This window comes from Zingiber officinale, chromosome 5A, assembly GCF_018446385.1.
Source record: "Zingiber officinale cultivar Zhangliang chromosome 5A, Zo_v1.1, whole genome shotgun sequence".
Classification (NCBI taxonomy): Eukaryota; Viridiplantae; Streptophyta; class Magnoliopsida; order Zingiberales; family Zingiberaceae; genus Zingiber; species Zingiber officinale.
In genome coordinates this window covers 31,222,092-31,236,317 of record NC_055994.1, presented here as the reverse complement: position 1 = coordinate 31,236,317, position 14,226 = coordinate 31,222,092, and the positions used below count along the sequence as shown (strand labels likewise).

General features: G+C 36.3%; 1 protein-coding gene across 1 annotated transcript in view; it reads right to left on the bottom strand.

The window, feature by feature from the left end:
- Positions 1 to 58: 58 nt before the first annotated feature.
- Positions 59 to 14,226, bottom strand: part of LOC121980403 (probable manganese-transporting ATPase PDR2) — a 30,343-nt gene continuing 16,175 nt past the window's right edge. The window contains exons 15-22 of the mRNA XM_042532424.1: positions 6,177 to 6,285; positions 5,403 to 5,531; positions 3,355 to 3,420; positions 3,173 to 3,244; positions 2,667 to 2,818; positions 2,356 to 2,467; positions 2,152 to 2,268; positions 59 to 1,422 (exon numbers count right to left, since the gene is read on the bottom strand). Of these exons, the coding sequence (XP_042388358.1) occupies positions 349 to 1,422; positions 2,152 to 2,268; positions 2,356 to 2,467; positions 2,667 to 2,818; positions 3,173 to 3,244; positions 3,355 to 3,420; positions 5,403 to 5,531; positions 6,177 to 6,285 (1,831 nt within the window). The 3' untranslated portion in view covers positions 59 to 348. The remainder of the gene's footprint in view (positions 1,423 to 2,151; positions 2,269 to 2,355; positions 2,468 to 2,666; positions 2,819 to 3,172; positions 3,245 to 3,354; positions 3,421 to 5,402; positions 5,532 to 6,176; positions 6,286 to 14,226) is intronic.

Genomic DNA, 14,226 nt, shown 5'->3' with positions numbered 1-14,226 from the left:
TATAGCAAAAACAAGACCAAAAAAAAAATGACTGTTCACCCAAAGGGAAACAGAACGCTGTGATAAAATAAATCCTTTAGGTCTTGCTTTTGATTCCCCAGCAGCACAATGGAAATACTAAGCAACAAAAAATAAAAATGACAGGTATGGTTCTTAGATAGTTTGGAATAGTTTAACTAGGCGAGGATGAAATGCGAATTTAGAATTTTTGCATGTGAATATCACATGGTACAACAAAATTGTTTCGACTACATTTGTTATGACAAGCAATCCTGTGGAACTCGCCAGGTCTCTTGATCAGTTCAATGTGGGCATGTTGCTTGGTGTACCCTAACTCTGTGAAATGGATTACAATTGTTTCTTATCCAAGGAAACTGCTGCTTGTTTCTGACGTCTACTCCGTGCTGGCATTCGACCTGGAAATAGCGACCGTAACAGCCTTTCCCAACCATAGCAACCTACAAACATGAGCATAGCCCAAAGCATCAACTTCCCCCTAATTACCTCCGGTAGTGGAACAAGTTTTAACCAGTCATTCAGATCCCTAAACAAATCTGAAGTGATCACAGAGAAGAAGCCCACTGCAGCAAATAATGCATACTTGAACGGCCTGTTCTCGGATATGCTCTGATTAAATGGGTGCCCCATGTAGTTCACAGCAAATGTTGCAACCTGGATCATCATGTTGACCATATATGATACAGTGTTCACAAGGTTTGGGTGGAACTCTGAATCTGGTTCAATACATTCCTCTGGCATATACTTTGAGGCTTCATTAACAGATGAAATCAAAAAGAACAAGTGCATCGCAAATTGACCAGTTAGAGAAAGAAACACGTAGGCACAAAAGATATTTGGATGAGGTCGGGCAGCAGATAGTGTCTGCAGTGGACGAGCATGCGAGATGAAAAGGAAGAAAGCAGCTGTGAATACCCCACTGATGGTGGCCTGGACATCTCCCAGCTTCACTCCATCCAGGTTCATGACACTGAGCACATAAGCCGTCGCCAAGCAGTTTAGGCCAAGAATCTTAAACATTTGGAGGGTAGTCACAAGCGTACTCCGACCTTGACGAATGATATCAAGGGTGGGAGCTACAGAGGCATGCTTTGCAGTAAAAGGAGAAGCCATTGAGGCATCACCAAGCTTCACAACTGGAGCACTACGACCATCGCCCTCCTCATTCATCTCATCCAACATCTTCTGCAGCTTTTGACGTTGTTTTTCAGCTGCTGTTAGGTGACGGTTGCTTGTCGTTGCAGTATTGTTGGCAGGCACAACTGACTTAGATGACTCAAGCACTGACTTTGGTTTCGTAGATTTTCCAGCTTTATTTTCAGATTTAGAAGGTTGTGTTTGTGATGATGCTTCTCCCGTTTGAGTTGGCAGTACAGCATTCAATAAAGCAATTCCTACATGGGCCTGAAAAACATGTTAATTAGGCTAAATAAAGCAGAACCTATATTGTATCCTTTGATTATACCTAAAAATTTGCTTATGATACAGACATGGCAAATATTCTTCGGAAATCAATAGATATAGCAAGAGTTGGGAGCAGTGGAAGAGGAGCATATAGAATTGAAAAAAAAAAAACCATAGGCCATAAAAAAATTAAGAAAAAAAAAAAAGAGACTTGTATGGTTCTGGGGAGGCTTTTTAAAGATAAAGATTCATCTTCATGTGACACACTTGGTGTGAGAAGACCACAAAATTGGGCTAGTGGTGATAGGAATCCTAAATTTGAGAGCATATTGATGAAATCAAGGAAACAGATCTAATATGAATCTGGGTAATCAACTTTATATCCAAGCAAATAGCGTTAGGCTTGTAGCTGCAATAGATAATAAAATGAGACAAAATGTTTAAATGATATGGATAAATTCCAAGGCGATGAATAATATCTATAATTAGAAGTTGATATTATATAGAGTGAAAAGTGCAAGGGATAGAGAGACAGAAATTATTAGTCATTTTGATATAGCATTCCAAAGTTCACATTATCAATTCCAAATAGTGGAGAAAAGCACAGGTTGATGGTAATGGGATAAAGAAAAAGGCACGAGTAGAAAAAAAAAAGATTTTCTTGTAAACATGTTTACTTCTACAAGTTTAAGTGTCAATATGTATGTCAGAAAAATATTAATTTCTTACTTGTTTCAACGCTCCAACATCATTGGTTCCATCTCCACACATCAATGTCATCCTACCAACTGTCTTAAGAGTATTTAGAATAAGTTCTTTTTGTTCAGGAGCAACCCGTGCAAAAACCTGAAGGGAGAACCATCACATCAGCAACTAATTTAAGATATAACTTGAAGGCAGTTAGCTTGCATGATCAGCAATTTCATTACTAACCTTCACATAAGGGATAACATTAAACACAGCTTCACTCCTCTGCAGCATTTCAAAGCAATCCCCACCTATGCAAAGATCACGCGAATCCGACAGTTGTTCTACCTCTTTCTCACTGTAACATGCACCTCAGAAATTCATATTCACAAAAATCGAACAAGGTATGCGAACATCATGGAGTTTATAGAAAGATCAATTGCAAAAAGAAAAATTATAAACACAAACTAGATACTCGAGCAGTGTTTATAAGATCATCTAATGCTTTCCTTAAGCTGTGAAAAAAAAAACTCATAAAGCTATTAAATAATACTTGCCTATAGGAAGTAATCTCAGTTTCATCAGGTGACACCCATTGAAAGTCTGTGCTGTTATTTCCTCGAACCAAGATTAAAGCAGGCTTTGTGATAATGTGAACTTGACTGGCCACGTGGCAAGCTGTCAAAGCTTGATCACCAGTAATCATTACCTAACAAATGTATATAAGTTGCACAATAGAAAATCAGAACCGGTTTCTTTCCAAGTAAAGAAATTAGGGACTTGATAGTCAGACTAGCGGGTTCTGCTGTCCATTTCTAGAACAATGAGAAGCAAAAGATGCCAGAAGCTCAGGATTCAACATGGAGGGAAGATTAAGTTAAAGAGAACTTATTGAGTTCTAGAGTAAGTTGTGCTGAGCTTTACATTCATTAATTCAACCAGAGTTGAGATCAACAAATTCTAGGTCCCGATGTAAAGTATCAGTAGTGTTTGAAAAGAATTAATTATGATTCAACTAGGATATTTTAATAAGGTAAGAGAACTGATCTGATGAATCACATACCAGGTCATGTGATGAACCTTTCAGTTCAGATAAAACAGTGGCAGAATCAGATCGGATAGGACAATTGAAAACCTGTTAACAGACAATCCCAAATTAATATCACAACTTGGACAACTAGTTTTGCATTCAGGATACAGGAATAGATAATTAAATATAATTACAAGTTTACTATAATTTTTTACCGCAAAGCCAGCAAAAGTCAGACCATTTTCGACCACATCTCTGTCTAAACTTCTAGCTTCACTAACCTGTAAAGGCAATGAAACATAATGTAACATGTAATGTTAAAATTTTCAAAAAAGGCATTTCTTAGAAACAAAAGGGCAGCCCGATGCACGAAGCTCCCGCCATGCGGGATCCCGGGGAAGGATCCATTGTACGCAGCCTTACCCTGCTTTTTTGCAAGAGGTTGTTTCCCGGATTCGAACCCATGACCTTTTGGTCACATGGCAACAACTTTTCCGTTGCGCCAAGGCTCCCCTTCTATTTCTTAGAAACGAAAGAAAAAAATTTTTTACCTAAGTATGACATGTTAGAAACAAGGAGGATACTAATAACCACCAACATAACAAAGATCCTCATTTGAACATTATAGGAGAAGACATACCAAAATATAGATTGAAAAGCTAAACAAAAAGGCAAGGTGGAATTTAGTTGGTAGGTTTAATAATCTCTTCCACTAGATCAGCTTAAGATCATTCTTGAGGGGAAAATGTAAATTATGAACTGCTGCTAGTTCTAAAATTCTTAATATTTTTCTTCTTCCCAGAAATTCGTTGGAACAATGCTGGAAGAGACTGTGCTACTCCTCATTCACTTGAAAATGCTCTAAGGAAAAAACTGACGGGCACATTGAACAACTAATTAGGAAAAAATCACTCAGCTAAGGAAAATCTCACCTGACAAAAGATAATTGAGGCTTTTGCTAGGCAATAGAAAACCTAGTTTTCTAACTAATGACCATCAGAAATATAGCAATGCGAGATGACTGGAAACCATGAGTCATTGCTAGTATCTCAATCCAAATTTATAGAAAGATAATAATTAAGCAGAGAAAGTAATGGATCTTACACATGAATGTTGTTTAGGCCGTTTCCTTTAGAGGAACAGAAACTAGGTGAGAAAAAGAAGGTAGGGATAGAAAAGAAAGAGAAGAGACAAATAATTGGTTCTGAAGGAAGTGGCTGCACTGACGGTATGGAGCCTCACAGTGGCAAATTGGGGGAGGGAGGTGCTCAATTAGAGCAAGAGATAAAGGTCATTGTGTCGAGATGGCTTTCTGCTAAGCCTCAAAGGGGAATTGGGGGAAGGAGGTGCTCCATTAGCAGGAGCATAAAGGCCATTGTGCCGAGGTGGCTTTCTGTCTATTTGGCTGTTTGGTCTGAAAAGAAAAGAGAAAAAACTAAGTTCTCCCTCTCCAAATAAACGAAGAGAATTGATTTCCTCTTTTTCTTTCACTAGTATTTCTCTCATAGGAGATACAAAACCTTAGTTAAGAATCATTCCACAAACTACTCCAAATATCTTATGTTCCCAATCTTTACAGATATTTTGGAAGGAAATTTCATCTCATTAGCTAGCGGATAAATTATATTCGACAGTTGAATGAACAGGCTAACCTAGAAAGTAGAAAGTCACAATAGTAAAGTAGAAAGTATGCCAGCCTGTGGCTATGTCTAATTAAGCACTCTGATATCCTTGCTAGAACATTCGGATGCATATTTTAGCATAAAAAATGGTAACGAGATTACAATATAATTGCAATAGATTTCATACATCAATCACTCCATACCTCTTTCATGTTGTTAATCAGGAACTAGTCCATAGTAGTGAGCATGTCAATAATAATATAATTAAATGTAGAGGTAGGACTATCCATTTAGCATTAGTTTGCAGTAGTCACTCTAGCATCAAGTTGCAAACTATTTCATTACTTGGCAAATGAGATGGAGTGTAGGATGAGTAAGCCAACCCCATAATTATGACATTGTGTAATACACCCATCGACATTAAATTAGTTCCCAATTTTGTCTAATGAGACAGGTCAAGAACAATATCTGATCTGTACATAAACTAGCATTTAGATGAAAAAGACAGGCTATGTTAGGAAAACAAAGTCGTGCAGAATGAAAAAATATTAATATACAAGTCATACAGAGCTTTATGCTTCCGAAACAAATTATTATCCATCAAACAACAAACAAATTCATAACACCAATAGTCAGCTTACAGCCATTTCTGGAAGTGTCTTGTATGCAAGAGCTAAGACCCGCGATCCCTGCCTAGTATACTTTTTGTATGTCTTGACATAAGTAGCAGGTACATCAATTAGCCTATCTTGAATAGTTTCTGGTGCACCCTGTCATCACCAACTAACTCTGTTCAAGAAAGTTTCATCATGGATGAATAATAACAGCTGCTGGTATCTACAGTCTACCAGATACAATGAATACATTTCTAATTGGCAATCAAATCAAGCAACAATCATAAAGGTAAAGTAGGACTCCAAATCTAAAAGAATTAACGCTGTAACTTAATCAACATAATTCACTTGTGCATTTTATTAAGAACGTAGCATTTAGGGAAATAGTTGAAAGTTCATATTCAACCCAAAATCTGATTCAACCCAAAAAAAGATGGATCAGCTTGGTTAGGGGACATCAGGTTTTTGCCTGTTGTAATTTCAGTCGCTACATGTACAGGACATAGCAATGAACTTACATTTGACAATTCTTAACCAAAACTCACCATGATTCCTTGAATGAATAATGCAGACAATAGCAATAACCTTATATTTTACAATTCTTAACCAACTTTTTCAAGATTCCTTTGGAAGTGTAGATAAACAATTAACTTTTGTTGAATGAATAATATTTGTTGAAATGTACGGACATTAAATAACAGTAAACTACATTAAGGGGCAGTGCATATTCTTTATATTCGCATGGTACCTCATGGTGAAAAAACAAGCAATCAAAATAAAATCTTGTAGTTACTAACCCACCTTCACAAATGCAAAAAACTGATCTTGTATACGAACTATAACACCCATTCTCTTCAAGTGAGAAGCAAAATGGTGCCTTTGTATAATCTGCACAGCTTGACCACCTGACCTGTGAGCAAATATTGAACTTGAAATTAAGTATCCAGTCAATCAAATGAAGTAGAATGGCATAACATACTATAGCTAAAATTAACAAACATCTACTACCCTCGTTATCACATCACTCTACAAAAAACAATCATAGGCAGTAATTCTATAATATTGAGGTAATTCTTCCAATTTACCTCAATTAGCAAGTCATTTAGAGGGAAGATAAAATCAATCATACACTATTAGGGGTAAGCACTCCGATTAAGACAAAATTGACTACCCATATGGGAGAGAGGTGTAACCTGCTCTTTTGTGAGCAGATTTCCTACTCAATGCTCCTGTCCCACATTCCTGGTACACAGGCCTACTGAGCTACTATGTTAACAGACCTGCACTTTCCATTCAGCACAAAGTATGAATCGATTTAGGAGGGGCTTAGTTTTACTTAAAAGTGTCATTTCTACACAACACTCTACCAGCTCCACATGCCCATGCAGATCCACTCAGCAACTATGTTAAGGGTTCTGCACTTCCTATCAAGCCCAAAATGAGTACTCATTAGGTGTAGTGTATTGTATTTTTACTTAAAGGGACTGGAACTCCTGAACTTGGCAATTGGGACCATAATAGTATTATACTGCTCTCTTTTGTTAGCAGATATGATACTCAACATTAACAGGTAACAATTGCTCCATGTGCCATCCAGCTATCTCAGGCGAGCAGATATGGTTTCAACAGTAATAAATAACAGAAGCCCCATTTTAGCTGAGAAGTGAGTGTAAATAGGGCATAAAGGTGGTTAAAATAGGAATACACAACAGAAGGGAAAAAAGAAAGTAAGAAATAAACCTGCAATAATAAATATTAAGCAGGAAGAATGTGCAAATCCATAATGGATGTAAATAGTACTCAACTTGAAATTGTAGAGCATAGAAGAAAGAACAAGATATCAACAACCTAACTAATGTAGAGAGTTTCAGTTCAGCTAAGTAACAACCAAAATTGTTTTCTTCAACATGCTGAACCTCAAATGAAGATCTTAAGGTTAATGGATATTCATGAACTAATCAAATAATCAACACAATATTCATACACATTGTTCATATAGGGTGACTAGCTAGCATGCGAAAATCTGAAAATAGTGAACTCTCAACATAACTTTGATATAATCTTCCCATTAAAAATTGTTGAATGTTGTTACTAATATAAGATCTTCAATAGAAAGATTTACAATCCAATTTTAATAGAGAACAAGTTTGGGAATGTAATATACTAGACAGACAATCAGATCATGTGCAATCATCTACTTCAATCCATTCAAGAAAATTATCAGGACCTAAAAACATTCCCATGGAGTGCCAACACACCCTTGAGTTTAGTTACTAACTCAAGGACCAATCACCATGATTGAAAACTTCAGTGCATATTCTATTACCATATCTAGAGATGTCAGCATAGAAGTATCAGACTGTCAATTAGAATCCTGAAGATGGAATAGTTTATTGTCTTGAAAATTAGAAACAGAAAGCCGACAAAATGAGATCCGCATGTAAGATACATTTCAAACCAAATCAATAACCTTCTCCTGTTATCCACAGTGATAGTGAAATGGTTGAGAAGCATCATTTATTTGAAACAATTTACCTAAGTAACACATATTTTTCAGAAGGGGTAGGGCATCTAACTTGAAGCCAATAAATTAAACAGAACCAAATTGATCCCAATCAAAAAAATTGATTTATTTATTTATCAGCTTGGTTTCAGTTTGTAATTTGGGTAAAATCATCCACTTTGGTTTGAACTTATACAAATCATTAAAATCAAATCTGACTATTAGATTTCATATGAAGATGTAAAATGTATGTATACAGAGGTAAGTTAGTATGTTCACTTATTGTTATTGGCTTATTGGTTTCATTGTTAGAAAGTAATCTTTATTGTTATTTTCAAAAAGAAACTTGTTTACATAAATACTTTAATTGGGTTTTAATTTGTCTGTATAGTCATTTTTCAATTTTTGGCTTCAAGCTGAAGCAAATCGAATCCAAACAGATAATTCAAGTTGTTTTAATATCGAAACAACCTGCCAAACACAATCAAAATAATTTCAACTTTGATTTTTTTTTTTTCAATGCTGATTTATATAGATTTGGTTTCAAACCAATAAAACTAAGTTGTGTCTGCCCTAGTTTTCAATTTAATGCTACCCCAATTTAATGCCCGTCCTAACATTACTTAGTGAAGTATTTCATAGCTTAGATATTGTTGTGAAAGAAATGATTAGAGTTCATCTCCCTAGGTAGTCGACAGATTGCCTCATTATATTTTATATATACATCCATGTATATTTGAATAATTATAAATAGAACCATAACACTGCCCTTTAATAGAAACTCAATTTGCTACAAAGATACAACTCTAGGCACTCTCAAAGATTTACTTACCAAATTTGCTAATTAATTATTAGAAGTAAAAGAATTAATTATCTTTTTTTCTTTATATATTTGTTCGTGCAGTCATGCCCCAAGCGGTCAAGGTTGACGAAGGGTTAAAGTTAGATTTATATTGTGTCTCTGACATGTGTGTCAATTGTGCAGGATCTTGACAGGTAACCCATGTTACCAAAGTTGGTCCAAGTGGTGAAGGTTAACCAGGTAGCCAGGTTGCTCGAACTAACAAGAGAATTCAAGAAGTCAAGGTTGATAGGAGATTGGAGCAAGATGAAAGCCCAAGAGGAGCTTGGCAGAATGATTGTAGATCAGGTAATTCATAACTCAATAGGTGTCGAGGTGGATTTGCATTTTCAAGAGGATGTTAGTTTGATGGCTCGGAATCTAGATCAAGGACTTAAAAACAGACCAAGCTTGAAGGGCTTGGACACTTTGAAGGAATAAAGACCTAGCAAGTTGAACTCGAGAACAAGGAGCATCATTAGCATTGTGAGTTGGAGGCATGTTAGATAAAGAGCTTACAAGAGATTGTAATCTTGGGGTTCTAATATAGGTTCCGCCTAGAAGTGCCTCAACTAAGGAACAAGGTTTATTCTAGGTCGAAGTCAACAATTGAGGTCAAATTCGAGCAAATTAAGTTGATTGAAGATTTGTTTTAGTCTACTAAAGAGTTGAATTGATTAGGTGGTCGACTCAAGTTTTCAGCTCAAGAAACAGAAAGGATTTGTTTCGGCTTGAGTTTACAACTGATTGAAACAAACGACTTAACTAATCAGGTGTAGAGTGTAGAGTGACTAAATGGATTTATGTCGATTGGAACAGAATTTAGTCATGACTAAGATGATTGTTGGAAGATGAGATTCAGATATGAGATTTTTTTACAAGATTTCAGTCAACTGACCATGATTTGAGTTAATTGAAATCAAATATAATAACGGCCGTCTTATCCACTATTTGAAGGGAAGGCCGATTTGTGACTATAAATAGATGGTAAGGGAACCTTGAAATAGTCAACCATATTGATATCCTTTATTTGAAAGTTGTATTTTTGTGTCTCCAAGCACTCTCGATGACCTGAACAGAGCTTAAGTTCTTTTAATTATACCATTTGGAAGAGAAAAGAAAATTACTTTAAGTGAGATTTCACAACCTCTTTAAAAGAGAATACCATTATTATGTGATTTCTGAGCAGTGACCCACCTAATAAGTCAGTAGGACCATTACGTGGGACAAAGTTACTTGAACCACATTAAATCCATTGTATTAGTGACTACTTAACTTTTTGTTGCCTATTTAATTCTATTATATTAACAGATGGATGGCTAACGTATTTTGAATCTTGCCTTGACAAAGTAAGAATTGGTGCTTATATAATTCATCTTCTTATGAAAGACTATTAGAATTAATGTCCATGGTAGTGTGATTTTATAGTTCACAATATAGTTTCATAGGCACAGTGGAATCACTAAATACAATCATCAATTATTTTAAGTAGATAAACTGATATGTGGCAAGAACCATAGAGTATTATACTTTTGCACTTGACCTAGTTTTAATTCTTGCACTTCCAACATATTATTCTAGAAAAACACAGTAGTTGATATGGAACCCCTCTTTGTTGAAAAGAACCTAATCTATATTTGTGCACCCTATATATATATGAAGATGGTCACAATCAAGGTATAAAAGATCCTTATATTTTTTAGGTATTGCAAAATCTATAGAGTTGCCTCCTATTGATCAAAGCATTGAGCCTCAACAAATTTGACTGTTGTCATTTAAAGTAAATGAGATCTCAAACCTAGTGGCAGTCCAAACAATAGATTAGCATTTGGATCCATAGGAATATCGGTTTAGTTTCTAGTATACTAGCTTCCTCAAGCATATCAAGCACATATTTTAAATATAAAATGCAAATGTCTCTACCTAAAAAGAGCATTATGTTAAAAATAGAGTTCAAATTATTTGGGTCCTTGGTTTTTAAATGTTGATGAAGGTACACTTTCGGCTTTATGATTCTTGCTAAGGAGAACTTTCTTTGGGAAAATAGATGATCTTTTTTGTTGATCGATTGTGTTAATAGTGCATATAGGAAAATACTTTCTCCTTTCTCAAGGTCAGGATGGACGGTCAGACAATTTGGCCTATCAAACCTGCCCAATTAGAGTGACCATTACATCTAACCTACCACCAACACTGATTGTCTCTCATCCAGCACACACCCTCCCTTCCGAGACAGACATACAATTTGGCATGACAAAGCCTTGTCTAGTTTAGTTAAGACTGTGTAACGTGTCTGGCCTACCTAGACTGATTGGCCCATCAAACTCAGGCCAGGCCAACTTGCCCATTCAAATTACCCTACCTAACAGGCCTAATTTAATAACTCTATCCAACTGACCCAAATCAGATCGCCTGGCGATCAACCAACTCAGACCCAACACATAGATTGGCCTGTACAAATGATGGTCTAAACTAGACAATAGAAAAGAATTTATTGATAGAATGAAAAGCTTGTAGATGAACAGGAAAAATGACTTTCGTTCTTTTCAGAAATATAGCAATTTTCCTTTAAGAAATGGCCACTACCAAAAGAAAATTTTCCATTGACCAAAAAAACCATTGACAATGATTTTCTATTGCACTAAAAGTTAGAAATTATTGCTACTAAAGTAAGAAAGAGTAAACCTAAAACAATCTTAACCATAGGAGAAATTTGACTAGATAGTCAAGACTATAGATTTAAGGTTTCCCTTTGCCAGCAACCAAGCCTTCCAAGACACAATACCCTTAGAGGGCAATTTAACAATAACCACAACTTTGCAACTAGCTATAAACTTGCTAGGAAAAAGAGGAACCAGCTCTGAAGTATCATTAGAATGCAAAGTTGCTATCTCATCTACCATAGCCTATCTCTAATCTTGATTGCAAAGTGCTTCTGAGATGGTCCTAGAAATGAAAAATACAGCTAAAGAAGATACAAATGCAAAGTAATGGGATGACAAAGTAACATAAGAAATGTAATGAGAAAGAGGATGTAACATTGTACATTGCAAGTGCCTTTTACAGGCTGGAAGGTCCAAATTAGAGGTAAGATTTGTGAGTGGGGATGGTGTTGGGAGAGAAAAGGAGTCTTGAGGAGCATCTATGCTCAGATTTTGATCTTTCTAGTTTAGTTATTTCATGGCAAAGTCTCAGGTCTTGGTCTCTCTGTAGGAGAAGATGGTGAAAGAAAACACAGTAGGATCATGGAATACCTTCACTAATAACTTAGAGTTAAATGTTCGAGCACACAAAAAGACACATAAAAAGGCAAAGAGAATCAACAATACACATGATAAATCCAAAGAAATGATAGTGAAGAAAGATGCACATAATAAATCTGAAGACATTTTTCTCTACATGGAGAAAAGAGGGCCAAAAAAAACAAAAACATCTAGTGGAAGATAGTATGTGAGATGGTATATGGAATCATGAAAAAAGAGAATGCAGAAGGCCATTAAACTATGAAAAAGAAAAGAAAGCAAGCAGAATATTCAATGAGAACTGCATCATCACAAAACTCGAGAGGATTCCCATGTGAATTAGTAATATATGGATTGCCTCCACCAAGTGTTTCTTTATCAATGATGCCATTATGTTGGGGTGTATGGCAATAGGATAACTGATAAAGGATACCTTGACTAGAAAGGAATTACTTAAACATATTGAAGGTATTCTTTAACTTGTAACTGTTCAAAAATTTAATATATATATATATATATATATCAAACTAGATTCTTACTCAATTCAAAGGGGATAAAAATGGAAAAGATTTCATAATGTTCTTTCATTACAAAAAAGTATGTCGTTCTAGAGTAGTCATCAATGAAAATAATAAAATATTTGAATCAAGTTTTTAATAGGCATGACTTAGACACCATATATCATATTACTCTAAGAGTGTATTTGGTTCAAGATTATTGTTGACAATCTTGGTTATCTATCCAAGGTTATCGGTAAAAACCTTGTTTGGTTTAAGATAATAGTGATTTCTTAGTCATGACGCATGTCTGACACGTCAGTAAATGGGACATGCAACCTGAAATGGGAAAACCTCAGAAAATGAGGTTTTTCTTTATTATTCGGGGTTAACAAAAAAATTTCCAAAATTAACCTCCGATATTTATCCTTTGGGACAAAAATACCCTTACAAATTTGTCAAATCCCAATCCACCCAAACATAACCCACCAAAACTCGCAAAGGCTTTCAAGACTCGCGATCATGAAAAATAGCAAAGGCATTCGGAGTCATCCCCACTCGCGAAACCCTAGCAAGGGGAAGCTCGATGGTGCTGGTAGATTACTTAGACAAAGAAGGTGGAAGATCCAGAAATCGATTCTACCGATTGATGGGAGATGGGGCATCGAAATGCGGCGGCGGGGGCGGCGACAAGAGAGGGGGAGGAGGTGAGTTGAGCTTGGAGAGGATAATATCCACCCAAGTCGAAATATCCAAGGGGTTGTAGTGAACGGTGTCAGTTGCAAGATAGGAAGGGAATGGGTCATCACTGGCCACGACGCCTCTTCCCATGGCCATGTCCGACGATTGGACATTGTGCCCCAGAGCTGCCAGCAGTTCGTCAACGTCGTCATCCTCCACCCCTATCCCCACTCCCATCATCGCCCTTCCCTTTCCCTGCTCCGCGCGCTGCCTCCACCAGTGCGCCGTACCAATCTCCTCCGCTGAGGAGGCCCTCTTGATGCTCCTGCTTCATAGTGACAAGCTGCAAACGCCAAGACGAGCTGTCTTGTGAGGAAAAGGCGAGGCCTTTGGGAATCAACTCACGCAAAACCTCTAAGAAGTAAGGTAGGAGAGATTAATCATGAGAGGTGTCTAGAGAGGTTCAAAATTTACAAGATTTTCACTGGTGTTTACATGGCTGATGTTATTTTGAATGTCTTTTGGATGAACTTTCATGCCTTAGTTCTGTGAAACTTGAGTTTTCTCCTGCTTCATAGTGACAAGCTGCAAACGCCAAGACGAGCTGTCTTGTGAGGAAAAGGCGAGGCCTTTGGGAATCAACTCGCGCAAAACCTCTAAGAAGTAAGGTAGGAGAGATTAATCATGAGAGGTGTCTAGAGAGGTTCAAAATTTACAAGATTTTCACTGGTGTTTACATGGCTGATGTTATTTTGAATGTCTTTTGGATGAACTTTCATGCCTTAGTTCTGTGAAACTTGAGTTTTCTTATTTTTCAGTATTTCTCAGCTATTTTGTTTTTTCTACAACTAATATTTAAGCATTTGCCAGAATGTATTCTAGCCTGAAATTGTTAATGCTATATATATATTTTTTTAATGTGGAAATCTCCGTTTTGATGAAGGTGTAGTTTGAATTGTATTACAACTTTAACAATACAATATTTTTTTTGGAAATTTTTCATTTTTCTGTCACTTGAATTGGATCTTGTGTGATGATCCCAATTAGTTTTGAATGCTGGAAATAACATTGTAATGAGAATTTGTTA